The sequence below is a fragment of the Patagioenas fasciata genome, chromosome 4 (assembly GCF_037038585.1).
Source record: "Patagioenas fasciata isolate bPatFas1 chromosome 4, bPatFas1.hap1, whole genome shotgun sequence".
NCBI classification, from domain to species: Eukaryota; Metazoa; Chordata; class Aves; order Columbiformes; family Columbidae; genus Patagioenas; species Patagioenas fasciata.
In genome coordinates, this window is record NC_092523.1 from 32153578 (window position 1) to 32173281 (window position 19704).

At 41.1% G+C, this 19704-nt stretch overlaps 1 protein-coding gene across 2 annotated transcripts in view; it reads left to right on the plus strand.

Moving 5' to 3' along the window:
• Positions 1-5489: 5489 nt before the first annotated feature.
• Positions 5490-19704, plus strand: part of ZDHHC2 (zinc finger DHHC-type palmitoyltransferase 2) — a 35388-nt gene continuing 21173 nt past the window's right edge. The window contains exons 1-3 of one of the 2 annotated variants that reach the window (XM_065837779.2): positions 5490-5700; positions 15758-15784; positions 18877-18971. In XM_065837779.2, the coding sequence (XP_065693851.1) occupies positions 5529-5700; positions 15758-15784; positions 18877-18971 (294 nt within the window). In that variant the 5' untranslated portion in view covers positions 5490-5528. Of the gene's footprint in view, positions 5701-6775; positions 7014-15757; positions 15785-18876; positions 18972-19704 lie in introns of those variants that run through there. The other variant, XM_065837780.2, reaches the window with a different exon arrangement.

A 19704-nucleotide genomic window follows, 5' to 3' on the forward strand; every position in this document is an offset into this window, starting at 1 on the left:
GATAAACCCAAATAGGACTTCAAACAACTTCCCTGAAGTCAGGCTGACAAATACAGCAGTATCAATCCAGAGGTAGCAATCAAGAAATTCCAGGAGGGATTTCAATCTTGGAAAATTGCTAAATGAGCCTCTGCTGTGGAGAACCAGGTAAATTTCCACATTGTGGAAAAGCAAGAAAAAAAGAATAATCATATGAAAACAGCTAGGTTTGGGTATCTAAACAGTTGCAAATAATTACGTACCTAACTAGGATGAAGGGAGAGCAAGAAGATTAATACGTCTGGGCCAGCCCTTTCATTAAAATACATCTGACAGCTGGACTGAGACTGGACAGGCTGCTAAGCTGCTTGTTTTCACGTAGCTGGGAGCCACGAACTATACCCAGATGGTACCTTTCTCCAGCTGGGATGCACCATACGTTTTCTAAGTGATATCTTATGTCAGGGACATTGTGGAGAGATTTCTTTTTCTGTGAGTGGTAAGTGTGGTCCAACACCCAAACGTTCTGCAGAAAAGCAAACGGCACGGTCACTGTCATGAAAGTCAGAGAGCATCCCCATAGAGCCACTGGTTTACCTAATCAGTTCTGTGTGTCTGTGTCTCTGTGTATTCCTGCTTCTAGCTGCTGGGATGTGTATTGCATTTGTGTGAGAGCAAATACTTATACTCCTGTCCCGTTGTCCCTCCTTCTGTTGCTGCTTCTTCGCCGAATATGTGGGACCTGGTGGGGGAGAAAGTATTCCACCCTATCAGATTGTTTACATAGAGGAGATGTTCAGAGGCTATAAGCTGTTAGTTCCCAGTCAGGTTCTCTGAAAAATACTAATAAATTAAGAGCATTTTGCTTGTGCGTTTATCACTCCCTGTATTCTTCACATAATTATTTTGAGATTTTTTAATTGAACAAATAATGAAAGAAATACTGTGCTTAAAATCATCAGAAAGTTATTATAATATTACAAAATGAGTCATGCTTTATCATTTTCAAACTGTTCTAGCACAGTGAATCTCGGAGGTCTGAAAATGATCTAACAACATGAAGTCTTATTTTTCCACACTCAATTGTTCTAATGGTAGTCTTAAGAGTTGAGTGTAATTTTATAGCTGAAATATAATGAGCTAGATACACATATGGTATTTCCTGCTACTCATCATAACCTATGAATGGACAGTAAATGTGAACATCTGTGGCTGCCCTTGGATATTAAGTCTGCAAGAGGCTAAATGAATGCTGAAGTAATTCCTTGACAAATGCTCTTTTACTGCAGTACTGTTGTATTCAAATAACATATACATTAAGAACACTGTTAATTCACACAATCACTTTTGTGGCCCATTTAACTTTTTTATTGTTAATGTTCTGAAACTTTATGACCTCTCAAACTGGTACTCAACTGATCTCTGAAGAGACTTGCTATGCTAAACTATCGATAACAGATAATTTTTCTCTGCCATATATTAAACATCTCCCCTGCTTGAGTTTTCCTTTTATTTTGCTGCCATCAGTTTATGAGATTGATTATTGGGACCTGTTTATCACATCTTAATAAAATACATTCAAGACATCTGTGTAACTTCATTAGATGTGTACAAACCTTCTACTGCTGTTCTAGATGGACGTCTTACTAACGTCAGATTTCCTAGTACAGTTTCTTCCTTCTTAAATGCACCAAAATGCTGTTAACAGCTGTCCATATACAGTAAGCATTGTAGGCAGGCAGCATGATCTGGTTGTAAATTAAATGTCAAAAAACTCGTAATGTCAGCAATTAGAACCACAGCATAGTTCTCTACCTAAAGATGACTCAACAAAGCAGAGCCCCCTGGACTTGCCCAGGAGTAGTTTTTAATTAGGACTGCATGCTAGGGTACCAAGATGACTTCCTTTAGAAAGAGGCACTGTTTGTGCTCTCCCCTTCTGTATCTGAACCCGGCTGGAATCTACCTGTCATGGCATCTGGAAGGAGGGAGTGTCTGCTTTGTTAGCATCATCTGATCAAGGACCTTGTCAAGCGGGATAATAAGGAGAAGGGGGGAAATCAAACATAAAGAGGCACAAACTGAACCACTGAACAAGGCTCACAGAGACAACAGCAGGGAGCAACCTGCTCAGACAGACTGACCGGTCAGGGTATGTGGAACAAGAGGATGTTTGTTTCAGCAAGATGAGCTGGACAAGGTCCTTGTCAAAATGCAGCAAGCACCAAGCCCTGACAGCCAAAGGAGAGAAGGGAACTTGGCTGTCAGTACTTGTGCAAGTCCTACATGTAGGTGATATTGAAACTGATGCTGGTTGATGGTGGAAAGCAGCAGCCACATCCACCAGCCTGGAATGGAGACATCAGGTCCCCGCGCTGGGCTGCAGCAGCTGGACAGGAGGACACACAGTCCTGGAGCTGCAGGTGGCAGCCCCTTCTTGTAACTGCCCTTTACACTACCTAGGTTGCACAATCTGAGACAGAAAATAGTCAGATACAGTAATGTAAGAAATGTATTCCAGAAAAGACACTTTTAAAAAAGAAAAATCCACCAGCAATACCTTGCATATACCTTGCCTGAGGGGAAGAACTGAGTGGTACCACTTACGACAAGAACGTTTTGTTTCAATTTGCCACACACTCCAGCCTCCTCCTCAAACCCCAGCTACCTTTGACCCAGCTCCTGACAAGAAGCCTGTAATTTACCTTTGTTTCCACTACTATTTTCTTGTGAATGTTTAATAAATACAAGCATGAAAAAACTGCCCCAACTAAACTCTCCTGTTGTAGAGAGAGGCTGCCTGAGTACAGTCATTTGGGAAATGTGTCCATGAATACCTATGGTTTAGATTATCCCAGGATTTACTTCTGCTACAATGCAATGCTCCTTTGGATATGCTCATTCTTGAGTTGCTCTGCAAAAAAAAAAAATCTGCAGGTTGTACCACAGAGGAAGGAGGAAAGGCATGGAAGAAAGGGTCTCTCATGACCCATCTGGAGAGTGATGAGAGTTGTGGAGAGAACAGAAAGGAACTGTGGGTGTGAAGAAGAGTAGAGAGAGGCCACATCCATGGGGAGAACCTACAAGGGCAGGACACAGGGATTCTTCACAGTTCTCTGACCAAAGGATACTCCAAGATAATTTGGAGTGCTAGTCAAGCCTGGCTTTTCTGTCCTAACTAAATTAAAGTGAGGTTTGCCTGTTTATTTCACTAAATGGCCTAATTTTGAACAAGAATGACCATAATTCTGGAGCTCTGGTAAAGACTGTGTTATAATAATTATCATTAATGTAATTATTAGCATACTAAATAAGAAAATTCTGATTATTGAGAAATCTGAGCAGTGAGAAGAGGGTGCTAGTGGCCATGGAAAAATTTGAAAGCTGGACTATACAAGCCCATTTCTTTGAGGGGTAATAAAAAGCTTCTGACCAGAAACACTATGATATAATTTCAGGACTTTGTAACACATCATTTTTTCATTCCCACATCTCTGGTGAACTGCCACCTCTCTATATACATAATTTTACATAATAACTATTATTTCAAGGAATTAATTACTGTGCTAAAAAGTCTTCTCTACTATTTACCATGTTTCCCTGGCATGTGTCACTGTTAATAAGCCCAGTATCACATGCAGCATTTTGAAATGGTTTATAGGAGAAAGCTTTTCATAGCCCCCGGTACGATGCAAAAACTAATTCACCCTTAAGTGTTCAGCTGCTAATGTCTCATGGAACAGCCACGTGTCCCTGGGAACACACAACACATGAGATGTGTTATCCTTTGTACCTGAGAGAGGTCACTGTCAGGTATTTCTATCAAATTCATTAAATTGCCTTCATTTCTTTTAATTTTTGCCAGTAAAGCATGGGGTACACCTTCAAGTGGTAGTAGTTTTGTTCCTTCTAAATTCTGTAAAGAATAACAATGGATGTTTTCATTAAACATACTGAAGTCAAATCCTTTAAATGTTCTATTAAGATGTTTGCTTCAGTGATAATTTGCATAATTAACTACAGGTAAAATAAAATTGTCTTATTGGTTATGTCGGCTTTGGTCCCTTTCCTCTTGTTCTGTGAAGTACAGTATGTAGGAATAGCAAATCTAGTTTTTCCATAACATTCACTATATCTCTACTTTTTTAATGTATAATATTTAATTCCCCATCACACAAAAGCTTTTCTTAAGTTATTACATTCCAGCCTTTCAATGGTATCATATTTTGTTCATTTCTCTTCTATAACGACTATAAGTTGTGGAGACGGTTTCACTGAGCCATTCACAGTGATATATGAGTCTTTTTCTTGAATAGGCAAAGATCATTTACTGCCATGGGATATGTAATATTCCTCTCAACACATCATTCTGTATTGCTCATTCACATGGTTCATCGTGGCTAACTGGAATTCCTTGGCCCCATCTTACCGTAATGAAGGGCACGTAATTTTGCATTATGTGAAAACACTGCAGCCATACAGTCAACTTCTTTTTCTGGGTCTTCAATAAACACGCTAGCAACTCTGTTTTGTACTCTGGAACCTGGCAGTACACCTACTATTGTTGTTGTCATATTTTCTCTATTCATTTTTTCTCTTTCACAGCCTGTTTCTTCATCTATGGCAGTTGTACACCTTCCAGGTTGTGATTACGTGTAACCTTATACAAGCCTTTTTTCCAAGCCCTAACACATTTTAATCAGCCAGCTCTTCCCTACCTACAGTGCTGCCAATGCTGTGAGAGACTATAGCAGATTGCAGGAATACTGTGGGCCATGCTCTGCATTTCTAATTCTGGAAGGATAATTCAGCAACAATTTGGGTGCACCTACTGCAGCACAGTCTGGGTTTACTATGCCATTCCACAAGCGTTTGGTTACGATGGCTGTAACGCGAAGCCTCATCAGGAAAGTGAGTCAGCACAACCCTCGGATACCTTCGTTTGGCCAAACACCCGCCATGGGCAGGGCCAGCCACCGAGACCTCCCACAGCCTCTTGCACGCTTCTTGTTCGTTATGTGTCATTCTGAAACGTTATTTGCACACAGAGCAGCGCTTTTCTTAACCAAGTGTTTTAAAGTATTCCCAAGGTGTCTCCATCCCTGCTCCAGAGGCGGAAAAGATGCGCTGAGCACCGGGAGTTCAGCGGGAACAGATGGCCACGTAGCGCCCAAAGGCTCCCGCACCTGCCGGGTGCCCGAGGCACGTAACTCATTTTCTAACGAGCTGAGCTGCCCCGGGGCCCGGCCCCAAGCTTCAAGGGAGTGCTTCCCGCTCTCGCCCACAGGGGCCAGCTGACCGTTTCCCTCCCCGCCAGGCCCGGGGCGTCCGGAGCCAGCCGGTCCCCGAGGGGACGCTGTGGCCCCTCGGCCGGCCCTTCCCCCCTGCCCTGCCCTGCCCTGCCCCGGGGGGGAGCGGCGGGCGGTGGGAGGAGCGGCCCGGCCGGCCCTGCCGCGCCGGAGAGCCCTGTCAGCGCGGGAGGGAGGGGCCGGGGCGGGCTCCGGCGGGGAGCACGGCCGGGGCGCGGGCCCCCGGAGCGAGCGGCCGGGATGCGGTGCGGGAAGATGGCGGCACCGCCGCCGCCGCCACCAGCCGGGGCGCCAGGCGCTTGGGGGGGCGTGCGGCGGCGCTGCCAGCGGCTGCTCTACTGGGTGCCAGTGCTCTTCATCTCCAGCATCCTCTGCTGGTCCTACTACGCCTATGTCACCCAGCTCTGCCTGCGTGAGTGCCGCCGCGGCGGGCGGGGGGCGCGACGGGCTCCCGTGGGACGGGGCCGGGAGCAGCCGGGCTCCCACCGCCCGCTCCTGCCGGGACGGGGCTGGCGGGGCGAGGGGCGGTGGCGGCGGCGTGTGTTGTTTATCAGCGCTGGGACCACCCCTGGCCGCCGCGCCCGCGGGCCGGGGCTGCGACACCGCATGCGGCCGGCGACCGGCTGGGCTGGGCGGGCTGAAGCCTGGGGGAGCGAACCCCACCAGCAGCCCGGCCCCCCACCCGGGACGGCCGGAGTCGAGCTGGGCCTCCGCGCTGCCTTGTTCCTCCCGCCGCCTGGTCACGCGTGTTTTCCACTTCCATGCGAGGAGGGAGCCGATCGCACCAGGCTTGTCACGGGTGTTTTCCTCCGTGGGGTGCGGAGCATGTGACACTCCAGCCCTGAACGTGGGAACCGGAGGTTCTCTGTGCAGGTGGCGTAAGCAAAGTTACCTGTCCTTTCCCTTCCGCTGCGTGACAGCACACAAATATATACATACATATATACAGGGTCTTCTGTCAGCTAAGATGGAAACAGGAATGGGTAGCAGAAAATACCAGAGGGTCCCAGCACCACTTTTCAGTCATCTAGAAGATGTCCAACTGTCACAACTTCTTGATCCTTCTTTGGCATCAGCAGCCCACAAGTCACTGGGAAATCATCCTGACTGTGCTCCTTGGCTCTCGCTTAGCGTGAGGCAAAAAATTAATCACGTATTGGAGATCTGTGTGTGATTTGAGTGATTGTGTGAATATGAGTAGTTGACTCAGAAGGATTTCTTAAATGACGAACTTGCTAAGCTCCCTTGAATCATTTTCAGTTTCTGTTGTGGTATATCCTGTAGCAAACAATCTAATCTTTGAATTTTAGAGGGTAATGTATAGCATACTGATGTTTCATAAACAGTTTTATAATAATGTCACAAAGGAATACAAAGTAGCTGTTGTCTTCCCTTTCCCCTCAACCGTGGCTGAGATTCATAGTGACTGTTGGTCATTCAGTGTCTAAGGAACAGTGATGAGGGGAAAACACCCAACTCAAGCTGAGTGCATTTATATACCTACTTAACTTTGCCAGACTTCAGCTGTTCATGTTGAAAATCTCAGCAGTCTGGTACCTAATTTTGGATTTTTTTTTTTTTTTTAACAGAAGACTCTGATAAAATTTGTGTCCTACAGATGCTTGGCTGAGCAGCTGAGACATTAAGCAGAAAATGATTGCCAGGCCTAGCCACATCTGTTTTGGAGGGAGATAACCAGCACTTGGTGTGGTTCCTTTATTGGAGGTAGACTTTTTACATCTTTTTTTCACCAACAATGTTCAGATCTGCTAGTGTTAAATGCTGCTCTTCAACTAGGAAGTGGGACTTGAGTTGCTCTGAAGAGAGGACTGAAGTGTCTGCCTCCAGCACAAGGAAGCGAATTGTCTGGGAGGTTGTAAGCTGACCTGAGGAAGGCAAGGACATTCAGGGGACAGTGACCCTCTAGTTAAAATCTGTCCAGTGTACACAGCCCCGTGATGCTGACACAGTACAGTAGCCTTGATTCAGACAACAGTGTTTGAGTGATCTGCTGTATTTTTTCTTCTGTATGATTCGATCTAACAGAGAAGATTGGGTTTTAGCTTGCCTGAAAGCAAATTCCTCTTAAGGAAACGGCACGCTTGAAACTTGCTTCAAGCTATAAACTATGGTACCATAATTCCTTGATAACCATGTAAAGCGAAAGGCCTGCAATGGGAGGGGAGGAAGAGGGAATCCCGGGGCTCTGCTAAAACATCTTTTACTGAATTCCTTTCTATGGACAAAGGTGATTTTTTTTTTTGTTCCCTGCCTTTTCTCCCCTTCTCCATTCTGCCTGGTTCACCAGTTTTCGAATTCAGCATAATAGTTGTCTCTGACTTCCGCTAATTCCCTGTTTTATCTTTGCCTGGATGTTTTCCCTCGTTTTTGGCAAACTAAGATAAAATAAACTTATGTCTTGTCTTATTAATGAATATTTAGTGTAAACAACAGAAGGAATAGCTAACAACTCTGAGAATGAAAGCCAACGGCAGGAATAGCCTGTAAGTGTTTTAGCGCTTTGAAGCCAGCCTGTCTGCTCAATGCATCTTTCATTCCTGCAGCACTGACTGCTAACGAGGACATATATAGCTGCTGATTTTATTGCAGCTTACTGTCATTGATGCTAATGACAACGTACAGGAAAGAACGTTAACCATTGTGCAGTAGGACTTAGCAAGGACTTTGCATAGTTGAAATGTAAGTGGTTTCTTTGAGCTTTCAACAATGAGTAAGTGTTGCAAATGTAGTATTTTGAATGTCTTTTGCAATTTCAACTGAATGTTGTAGGAGAGACATTACATTTAAAAAAAAAAAAAAAAGAAAAAACCTACTGAGGTGATCCCTTTCAGCCCTAAAGCTGAGTAGTTACAGTATTGAGTAGCATTTTAGAAACAACACAAAAAGTTTTAGAAACGGAAAAAAGAATCTGCAACTTTTAACTGTACTATTACCATGTCTAGAATTCTGACTGTTTTTTTTAATTAGTTGATTCAGTTAAGTGCTCATGCTGCTTTAACCTTTAAGGAAAAGGACAAAGGTATTGAACACTAACAAATTGTTATCTTCTTCCTGCTGGTAATAGAATGCTGGACGTAAATATGTAAAAGAATTGGTTTTAAAATACCTGACTAAAAATTGCTTCTCTCTAATCCAGTTCCATTCTCTTCATTTTGCCAGTATTGTCATCTCATGGCCCCTCTCTGGCAGTAGCAGTTGTCTTTTCTCCCCAAATAGTTTCCTTTATGTTTAAAATTAATGGGCCTTTAAGTATTCTTTCCCTTAAAAAAAATCAAGTGTGTTTATGAAAACTTGACAGTTACAGATTTATTGTTCTTCCTCTAAAATGATGAGGAAATACAGGCGATGTACAATGAGTACATTGAACTTTGATACCTGAGGCTGCTGAAATGTCAACCTACGATATATGGAACAACAACAACATGAAGTGCAATTGGAATTCCTTCCCCTGGCCCCTACATCCTCCTGTACTCTGAAAATACATACCGGATTCTGTAAACTCTGCATATGAAAGAATTTTTTTTTCTTATATCTTTCTTCTTATGTGTATCTCTAATCTAGGTTAGCAGAAATATTTGGGACTTAGAGTAGTTACCCACTTCATGCTTTGAGTAAGGCAGAACCAGTAGTTATTTGCACTGTTTGTGACAGTTGTTTGTCAAATATGTTCTTGGCAAAGTGGGACGTTGAGATCCTTTTGGTTTTTGTTTTGTTTTCCTACTGGTTTGTGATTTGGAGTTGCACGTAAGAAGGAAAATGTGAAAATTTAACAGTGCTGTGGCATGTTTTTAGTGACAATATCAACTATGCTGGTGAAAGGACTATCTGAAAAATACAAATTGCTTGTGTATGTTCTGTTTTGATCTGTTTTTGCGTGTCACTGATTTTAATTCTAAGGATAATGTGCTTGGTCAGGGAGTCCTGTCTGAAAATGCAGCTTGAATTTATAATTTTGAAGAAGGGAAATATATTTGCTGTGAAACAGAAATAAGCAATAAGTGTTTCCTGACTATTTGAGTGAGGGGAAAGTGAGAAAATACTCCTACCTGCTGAGTGATTTGACTGGTTTGGGAGAGTGACTTCAGCATAGCTGAAAAGAGGGACAAGAAGACATTCCCAATACACTCAGGAGAGCTCATAAGCTACATCTTTGGTTTTGGAGTAAAATATGTGACTGGGATCTTTCTGCCCCTACCTTCAGTGTGGAACAGAAAAACATGAAGTGACACCCAGCTGCTAAAGATGTTAATGATCGTGAAAGATTTTTACTGGAGGACCATATTGGTTAGTGCTGAATTCAGGTTTTTGACTCTGTGTAACATCAGTGGAATGGAATTATAGCAGGATAAAAGGTGCTTCATTCATCACGGTTTAGAGGGAGAATTAATGAGTGCCCTGGAGGCATGGCACAGTGTGATCAGGGGATCAGAAGCAGCAGAAAATATGGAGATGGAAGCTGACAGACAAAAAAAAAAAAAAAAGAAAAGAAAAAAAATTGTGGGACTCAAGATTTGGTCAACTGGATTTGAGCTCTTTGCTCAGTATGTTCTCCAAGTGGATCAAAGGATTTATGGTACTTACTGCTCATGTCTTGTAATTGCAGCTTACATTGAGCTATAGAAATACAAGTGCATTGTAACTCTGCAGTTGGCTATTGTCAAACACAGGTTAAACACCCTGCCTGTAATTGCGGTGCTAAGGCAGCAAAGGATTTTGTTCAAATGCGTATTTGTATTTTTATACCGTGTTTTGCAAACACCACCTTTTTTATCATCTCAAATCCCTGGGTACTTTTAGAAAAGTTTCACAACTGGCAGCTGAAGTAAAATAGGCTTCTGAGTTTTAGCCAGCACAACTCCTGGGTGTTTTTAAAAATGTCATTTGATTTCTTTCTCAGATTTTCAAAGACAGCTGCCGTTCTCCACTTCTGAAGCGGAACTGAAGTCTTCGTTAATTGTGACTGGTTGTCTCTCATGTAGTGTCTAGTCTACTGGCTATGGGATTTATGCCTTGAAATTTAAATCATGGGTTTAAGTTGAAAACCTAAGGTCTATGGTGAAGATAAAATTATTATATGAGATTGTCTTTTCAGTTAAAGATTTAACACTGCTTGATAGATAACAGCTTGAATAGATGTACTTGTCAGGGTGTACTCTTTCTTTGCTAAAAAGGATCTGGTCATACAACTTCTCTAGAAGTAGTCTTCACTCTTCAGGTAGTCTCTGTGGCTTGGAAATTAAACAGGAAGTTTGTAAAGATGAAAATCAGATCAAGTCTTGGGCATACTCCATTCAAAAGCAGTGGTTTTGTGACCTTACTAAAAAGGTATCGAATAGCAGCTTGCTGCTGGGTAGGTGTTGATGTAGTTTGAATGACACAGCATTAGAGGTGAAAATGAACTTACTGACACTTTCACAAATACTGTCAAATCCGAATGTATGAGTTATTGACAACTATTTATGCCAACCTCAAATCTCCCAGAAATAATTATTTCTGTTACTTTTGTCATGAAGGGCAGTGGTGGTGTCCAAGTCTGCACCTTGTCACTGTGAATCAATGCAAATCATTGCTCTGTCTAGCCAAGAGGTAGTTTTTATTGCAAGTACTGATTTTTTTTTTTCTAAAGGACTACTGCAGACAAGGATAGAACACTTGTCACACCTATAAAACACTTTTATATGTGCAGAGAGCTGAGTTAAACTGCATCTATAGATCAGTGTTTTACAGTTTCAAGTATGCTATAAAGATAAAATACGTACTTAGTTTTGTGAATCAGATCCAAGGTGTTAAATTGTATAAAAGTTTGAGAGGAACTGCTATTTATAGATGTGGCTGCAGAGTCTCTGAATCAGATGTGTCTTATTTTCCCATTTCGGAGTTTTAAATATTTTAAAAATGTACATAAAATATGGAAGCAAGATTTTGTATATCCACTTCCATCAAAGCTTTAAAAATTAATTGCTTTCTCCAGTCTTTTATCTAGTCATTACATTTACTGTTCAGGAACTTTGATTTTGGGTTTAGAGGTCATGCAAAATTTAATGTTAGAAAAACAATGCAGTTTTTTTAGATTCATTTTATCTTCCAAAATAATTTGGGGTTTTTGGTAGCAGTGTGTCTTGCCATGTCTGTGGCTACATGGAGATGGATGCTGACTTAATTTTTCCATGGGTGAGTGAGAATAAAGATTTCTAGAGAAAATGAGACGTAGTTCAAGAAATGGGAAATCCATTTCTATCACTGAATTAAGGTCTGACCCAGTGCAAGGTGCCTGGCTATGTGATTCTCTTCCTAGCAGACTAATTTGGTGGTGGAGTTCTAGCAGGCAATTTTGAGACACTATGGTGCCTCTTTGCCTGCCAAGGCAGCATTCCTAATGCTGCATGACTTTCTCCCCGTGAGGAAGACTACCAGCAAGTGTGGGATGAATTCCCCAGGCTTCTCTGGGTGTCCTCTTCACCCTAGACTTTTTCTTGTCTTCTGTAACACAACTTTCTGTCCTCAATCCCAGTTGTTTTTTGCAAGCACAGGCTGTTCAGCAGCACTGACTACTTGAATGTGCAGTCCCTGCTTCTGGCTGCTTGTGGCTCAAGGAAAGTGGGGAACGATGTTGCTGGCTCAGGAAATGGGCATCTGCATTGGCCGAAGTCCCATATATGTCCCAGCCTGATCCTGAGCTCTGATGAGCACCGTCTGCAAGCTGCCTGATGAAACTGAGAGGCTCTAATTATGTGATAGTCTGCTGGAACGGAACTGTAAATGGCATCCTGACACTTCAGCAGTGGAAGGCTGGTTCTTAATGAAATTGGCCCCTGCAGTATCTCAGGCGAGCAGAGCTGTAACTTTTTAATGACTTCTTGAAGACAGGTCATGGTTTTATAATTTTCTCTATCTCTAAATATACATAAGCTATCATTCCATTCCTCTCTCAAAGGGTTTTACCCTGTTTCCTCCCAGATTGTAGAAATTGCTTAACGGTTGGGATTGGTGTGTCCTTGGTGGTTATTTTAGTCATTGTAGACAGAAGTACTTTTTACTTTTATTATTTGTGTGCTGTTTGACTACTGGTAAGTGAATTTGCAGCATTTAAGCTGATGTTTATTAATGACAGGCTGCACAGTCTGACCTACTTTTCTGTGCACTACCAGCAGTGAATATAAACCCTTGGAAGAGAAATGAGAAAATTGCCAGAAAGACCGTTACAGGTGATTAACAGAAGACTATGTGATCAAATACTATTGAATAACATAGCAATGCTATGTCACTGTATCTACTGAAAAATATAAAATTTGGTTTAAATAAATATATCCCATGTGCTGTTCAGAAGGTGGGAAAAAATAGCAAACATTTATTTAATCAAATCCAAAATGAAAGGTTTTTTTCTTGCCAGAAAATTACTTTCCATGCACTTATATGGTGTGATTTTAGACTTACAAGTGGTTACCCTAAGAAGCCATGCTACAAATACAGTGAGTTTAACCTTTAAGAAAAGTTTAAGAGAGAGTTTGATTTGCAAGGGCTATTTTTTTTTTCTGTGAGTCAATTCTGCTACATTTGTGAAAATGAAACAAAACAAACAAAACCAAACAAAAGCCCCAAACCAACAACAAACCAAACCAAACCAACCAAACAAAAACCGCTTTATAACCTCTGTGGTCCTACAGGTGCCTGTCTGTTACTTTCCCACGTATTATACCCCCTTCAGGGAGCCATCATGAAAGGTGATTTAGAAGGGTATATGCAGGAGTCATACTTCACTTTGGGAAAAGCTGCAGGTTATTGGATATCTTGCATATTCCTCTCTGTCACTGTGTGAGGGGATGTTTGTCAAGCAGCACAGCCAGTCTCCTCCTAAACACCAGTTGCAGTAATTGTGGAGAAAATCATGGTAAGATTGAAGATCTGGCATCCCTCTTCAGCCTGACCTCTTCTGCTTTGGTCTCTTATCATGGTTGCAGCTTGGGAGGATGTGAAATAATTCTGAGTTATGGTCAGGTGGTAAAAGAGGTTAAAATGATGAGATGTATCCGAAAAGCTCATTCTCACCCTAATGGCATTAACTGGATGTCTTTGGGCACTCATGTTGTAGCCTTTGTGGTGTGCAGCTCCTGACTGTCAGGAAGATTTGGCTTCTAAGCTAGATACCACTAGAGTTGAAAAGATTGTCCACCGAGCAGGTGCAGACTCTGAAGAGGACATTTCATCTGGGTAGTGGGCAGAAACTTTGAAAAGGTGTAAGCTTGCAGTCAGGTAGAAATTATTAAATTTGAATTTATTAGTGGTGTTGGTCCCTCACAGATATGTGGATTAGTTATTGTTGGGCAGAAAATAAGTCTAAAACACATTAATTAATACGTTTTATCCAAGGTTAAGGGGGAAAAAAAGATGACAGCTGCTTTCACAGCAGTGCTCTGTGCCATTCCCTTGTTAGGAGAGGAAAATGCCACAAATCATTGTGAAAGGTTGGTTAAGTAGATACAATTTTGAAACTGGTGATTCTGCAATGTATGCTTGGCTACGGCTTTTTAATTAGCAGAGAGCAGTCATTCCAAGAAGACTGGCAAAATTTCTGCATAACCTTCTGACCATACCAAGTAGAGAAAGAAAAACAGAATCTGAGCAGTGACTGGTTTGTCCTAATTTGAGAGCTCCAGCGCTTTTACATTGCACATTGACTCCAAAGATGTCTTTTGCTTGTTTCTGGTGAATGACTGTTTACTTACAATTTTACAGTTTTTGTGCGTTGTTTTACTGCAACATCTGTGGTCCTCAGAGTGAAATGTGTGTGCATGTTCCTGCAGTTTCTAGATGAATATTTAGTTTATCAAGCTCTAAAGATTTTTCTTAGGTGAAGTGGAAAACTGAGGACAGAATAGAGTTTGCTTGTGCAACTTCTGTGATGTCTTTCTGATTTTTTTGTGCTTATTTACTGTTTTCCCTCCAGTAAAATAGATGCCCATTTTGGTAGAGCTATAGTCAAATATCCATTTTAGTAGACCTATGATTCATGTTTGAGGGGACCTCAGCTCCTCTAGTCCAACCTGCTCATCAAAGCAGTGTTAGCTGTCAGATCAAGCCAGCTTGTTCAGGATTTTGTCAGTTTGAGTCTTGAAAAACTCCAGAGATGGAGACTGTGAAACCTGTGTGAGCAACTTGGTCCACTGGTGGACTGTTCTCATGGTGGAAAAGTTTTTCCTTGTATCAAATCCAATCTTCTCCTTTCAGCTTATTCCTATGACTCTTGTCCTCCCACGCTGCACCATTATGAAGAGCCCAGCTGCTACTCCCTGGAGGTCCTGGTGGGCCTGTTCCTCCAGCCTGTCTGGCTCTCTCTGGATGGCAGTCCCGTACATGAGCATACCAGCTGGTGTCGCCAGCATGTTGTCATCTGTAAACCTGATGAATGTTCATGCTTCCAGAGCATTAGCCAAGGTCCCAGCAGCACTGGTCCCACAGTAGATCCCTGAATTGTGCAAGATAGATTTAAATAGTCACATTTACTCTTCTCATCAAGCCTAGGTTTAATATGCCAAAGTAGGATGACATGGTTGGTTGGCCTTTCAATAGGAGTTGCCTTGTGCTTGCTCTTTGGAGAGCAGCTTTGTGGAGCCTTTTTTGTTAGGAAAATGAGTAGATGAGACATCTATATAGCCACTGTTCTCTTGCTTGCAATTGTAGATGCCAGCGTATTTCAGTTTGTAGCCTGCTAAACTGGGATGGATAAATGTGTGCTGGAGTGGTTTGGATGGAAAGGGAAGAGTTATTTTTTTCAATAATATGATCAAGTTTCTGTTCTCTCTCTGCGATAACTGTTGTGGGTTTGGTTTTTGTTTGTTTGTTTTTAATAATATGACTGAGAGTGGAATCTGGGTGTAAGAAGATTTATTCTCTTTCATAAATGTGGTGACTGATACCTGTGTACTCCGTTCCATGCCTGACATACCTGTGCCATTCTCACTCTCTCACTATCCCCAAATCCTGTAATCCATAGGCAATTTCTTAAAGGAAATGCAACTTTTATCTGAGATCTGAGGTATCATTGAGTATTGGTGGCAAAACCAGTTTCGAAGTCTGACACCTCCACCTCAAGAACAGAACATATATAAACAGTAAAACCTGTACAACCACAGTTAAAGAAATAACTGTTCTTCAGACATGGCTTTCTTGGGTCAAACTTGGGCAACTTCAGATAGATGGAGATGTGCGTTCTCAGGAGCTGAGCCTGGGAATGGGAGCCAACAAAACTTACAAGCAATTAGCATTGTCTACCTATTCTTGTGATGAATGTAAACAGCATAAAAGCTTGATAGTGTGTGGCCTTAAACTTGTGTTCTTTGATAATTACTCTTCCCTCTTCAATTGAAAAATGAAACTTTAAAATATTCGGTTTCATAACTTGCTATTTAAACATAATTTTTACTCTTCCCTCTTTTTTTCTCATTTTTCAGTGACAATGACAAATATTGGAGAAAAAGGTAAGATTTTCATTAGCACTTTATAAGTGGAATTCATGTATCAGAGCAATATAGTAGTTTACTAGTAAAATTGAGATACAGATCTAACCTATTTTAAGTAAATGTATTTTTTGTGTTCTTCAGCTCTTTTTATTTTCTTACTGTTTCTGTATATTGCTTTAGCCATTCTGAATAGAAATGAGAAAAATTAGAACTTTTTACTTACTGGCTTTCCGAAGTGTCATTTAGAATAATCCTTATATTCTCTTTTAAAAAAAAATTATTCATAACAAGGAAAGCTCTTGTAAAACCAGGAACTCTAAAGATGAGCAAGGTGTTTATGCGGAGTGCAACATACTTAAATGGGAGATGATTTTTTTTCTGCAGTTTAATTTTAGCCGGTGACTTTGAAGAAACAGAATCCTTCAGATACATAACCTTTTCAGAAGAGAATAAAACTGCCTGATTAGCTGTCATTAGACTTCCTACCCCGAGGCTGTAGCATGTTTAGATTGCTTTTCCAGATGCTATTTTAATACACAGCGCAACATGGAAGTGTAAAGCGTGGGGCTGCAGAGCTTTCGGAGGAAGGGGTGGTGATTAGGAGCCAAGCTGTTTGCTTTTTACATTTGTGTAATTCCAGTAGGTTTTACTAAGTCATTTGAGACTTCCTCACTTCAGAAAGTGTGTGCCAGTCAAGAAACATATCCTTGGAAAACTTTTTTCAGTTCAGTGATCTTTCCTCTTCCCCCCATATGCGTGAATAAGTGTATCTGCAAACTTCAGCACCTGAAAACTTTGAAATAATTCCAGTTTATTGCCACTCCATAGTATGTATCTGGGGAGACCAGTGTGGTGTTAGGCTTTGCTCACAAAGCAAATCAGAATTATCAGCAAAATGCACTGGGGACATTAAATTTCCTTATTTTTAGCTGCTCAAAGCCCTGGTGAGCTTCAGCCAGTCAGAAGGTATTTACCCTGGCTGTATTTCTGCCCTAAGTGTTTTCAGGGGTGGAAACTGGGCAAATGTGGCTCAGCCCTATTACAGGTTGCTGCATATCTTCAGGCAACTCTAGCTATGCTAGCTATTTGTAAATGGGTTGCCTTCAAACCATTGCTTTGGGGGTTTTAGGTTTTGGGGTATTTGGCATGGGGTTTTTGTGTTTTTTTGATTGACTGATTTTTGTTTGTGGTTTTGTTTTGTAGTGGGTTTTTTGTTTGTTTGTGTTGATCGGTTTTTTAAGTGTGAAATAGAAGGATTTCTGCCCTGGGAGCTGCAGACAGCTCTTATTTTTCTGTCTCAAGGAAACTGAGGTTCTTTTGTTGGACCCTCAACACTCGCAGATCCAGTGGAGCATGTGGGTGGCTCAGGCTCTCCATTGTAGGGCAGGGACACTGCTGGGTAGGTCACCTGGCAGAAGAGACCGGTTGGGACCTGGGCTGGATTGGTAGAACTGAGGTGCAAAAGCAAAGAAGAGCTTAAGTCTTATGCAGACTTTTTAAAGGAGAAACATGGGATAATGTCATTAGGCTAAATTTTTGTCTTCTTCCCGTAGTCTTTTTTTAATGCATGAAACAGGTGTTTTCTTACCAATCAGTTACTGTTATTCTCACAACAATAAAATATAGATGCAGATTAGTAAACAAATAGTGTACAGAACTGATGTAACTTGCCCTACCTTCTGCTCACTTTATGCTATGAATATACTGTTGTTTAAAAAAAGAATCATTTTGCTGGAGTAAATAGGGATTTTTTAGGGTTGATAGAAATGTTCTGATGAAAATGCAGAGCATTCCTGCCAGATGCTTGTGCAATAACAAGATGGTAATTTAGAGTAAGCTGGGATATTGTGCTTGATGTCGAGTCCAGTTCTGTCACTATACTGATGAGATTTTTTTTTCAGTTTATGGACATGGCATGTGGCTCTTTTCTCTTGTCATCCCAAAAGCTTTGTACAGTGCTGCTTTTCAGATTTTGTTAGCTTTTGTTAGCTTTTGTTTATTGTTTTTTTTTAACTGCCTAGTGAGACTAAAGATTATTGGGTTTTTTTAACTGCCTAGTGAGACTAAAGATACGAGGACAATATTTCAGATTGTGTAGTGAAAGTACACAAGTTTCCCTTTACAATTTTTTCGATGATCTTATGAGTTTATAGAAACTGTATAAAGACTATTTGACCATATAGCTTCCATATAACCTTGAGCTCTCTATGATCAGAGTTCATCTGTACAGCAGGGAAATAATGTTTTTCACTGTTGCTGTCCTAGCTGTCCTTTTTTTGCAGCTTCTCTGCCTGAGGAAGAAAAATCCATGGAAATACACTTTGTTGTGCATTAGAGCATATTAATCAGGGGATACAAGTTTTGGATTTACTACTTACTGTCGTGAATTGCTTAGTACAGCGAGGGCTTTTAAATGGAAACACTTATCCAGCCATGGCACGCTCTCTGGAAAAGTCAATATTACCTTCAGTATTCTAGAAAAATAATTCAGCTGACTGGTGTCTGTTAAAAAAATCTTAAACCACTGGCTGTGAGGAATACAAAGTAGTGAATTAACATTTGGATTTAAAGAACATGCAGGTTTTAAAAAAAACATGCTGCTGTCCTCCCTCCTGAAAATCTAGCAAAACAAATGAATTGGTTATGGTTACTGCTCAGGTATCATATGCTTATCCACTCAGAGAGTCTCCGCACTGTAGCTGTTGTTCAGGCAGTTACACTTCATTTTCAGGGGGAAACTGGGGGTTTGGAATTTGTGTGTATGGCTAGCAGTGTCCCTACATGGTTTATAAAGCTGAAAACCAGGGACACAGCAGTTAAATAGGATTTAACAGATGCATGAAGGGAGAGTGCTTGCTTGATAGTTATGGGGCTGCAATAGGCTATTAACCATTCCCCTCAGATTTCTGTAATGTATGTAGCCTGTATCATGACTTTCCCTGTTCATTCCATATTTGTCTCATGTAAAGTTGCTGTGCAATATTTTTGTTGCAGAGCCAATGTATTTTACATTTGCTAGACTAACTATCTGTGATACGTACGGCATCTGTTTGTAAGAACTATGATATCACTGGCCTGTTTGTATTAATTCTGTTCCTTTTTTATTTTAGTTGTATGCCTGGTTGCGTACCACATATTTTTCGTGCTGTTCATCTGGTCATATTGGAAAACAATCTTTACGCTACCAATGAACCCTTCAAAAGAAGTAAGATAAATTAACTCTTGTTTCTGAAACAGCCTAGTCAAACGCCTGATTTTGTAGTATTTGAATAACTTAGACATGTAGTTTTACTCTGTGTAGAAAAATACAGATGGCAGTTACAGCTTCTGAATAGGAGTCAGATTGCAAGCAGTGTAATGAACAAGACAAAAAAATTACACCAGCTCTTGAGTTTTCAAATTGTTTTAGTAGATTTGAAAGTTTACCTAATGTTGATGATGTTAAAAAGAAAAAGCCTCTCCACTTGACAAATACGAGTTATTTGAACTAGCAGCTTAAAGCATACTTTTATATGGGAAAAAAAAATTATTTTCATGTGTTAAAGACTTACATTGCCTGTCAGCATCTGTCTGTTGTCCTCTAACTTAAAGCTTCTTGCCCATCTGTTTTGGTATGAAGGAATTTGGTTGTGATGTGAACACATAATCAGGTAAGCTGATGGTAGGAAGCCACGGCTGACTGAGTGGGAACAGAGCTAGTGTAGAACAGCTGCATGGGAAGAGAGGTCTCAGGTAAATATGTACACCAAATCTTAAAACCGTCTAGTACATAAATGTTAAAGAAGAAGGATCCAATTGTCTTGGAGAATATTAAGATACAAAACCATATTCAACATGATGTCGCCTCAGAATAATAGCTTGTAGTTCAGTATTATTTGTATTTTAATTTCACATTCTTTTTAACATTAAAAAAAGAAGAAACTGTCATAGTCTTGATG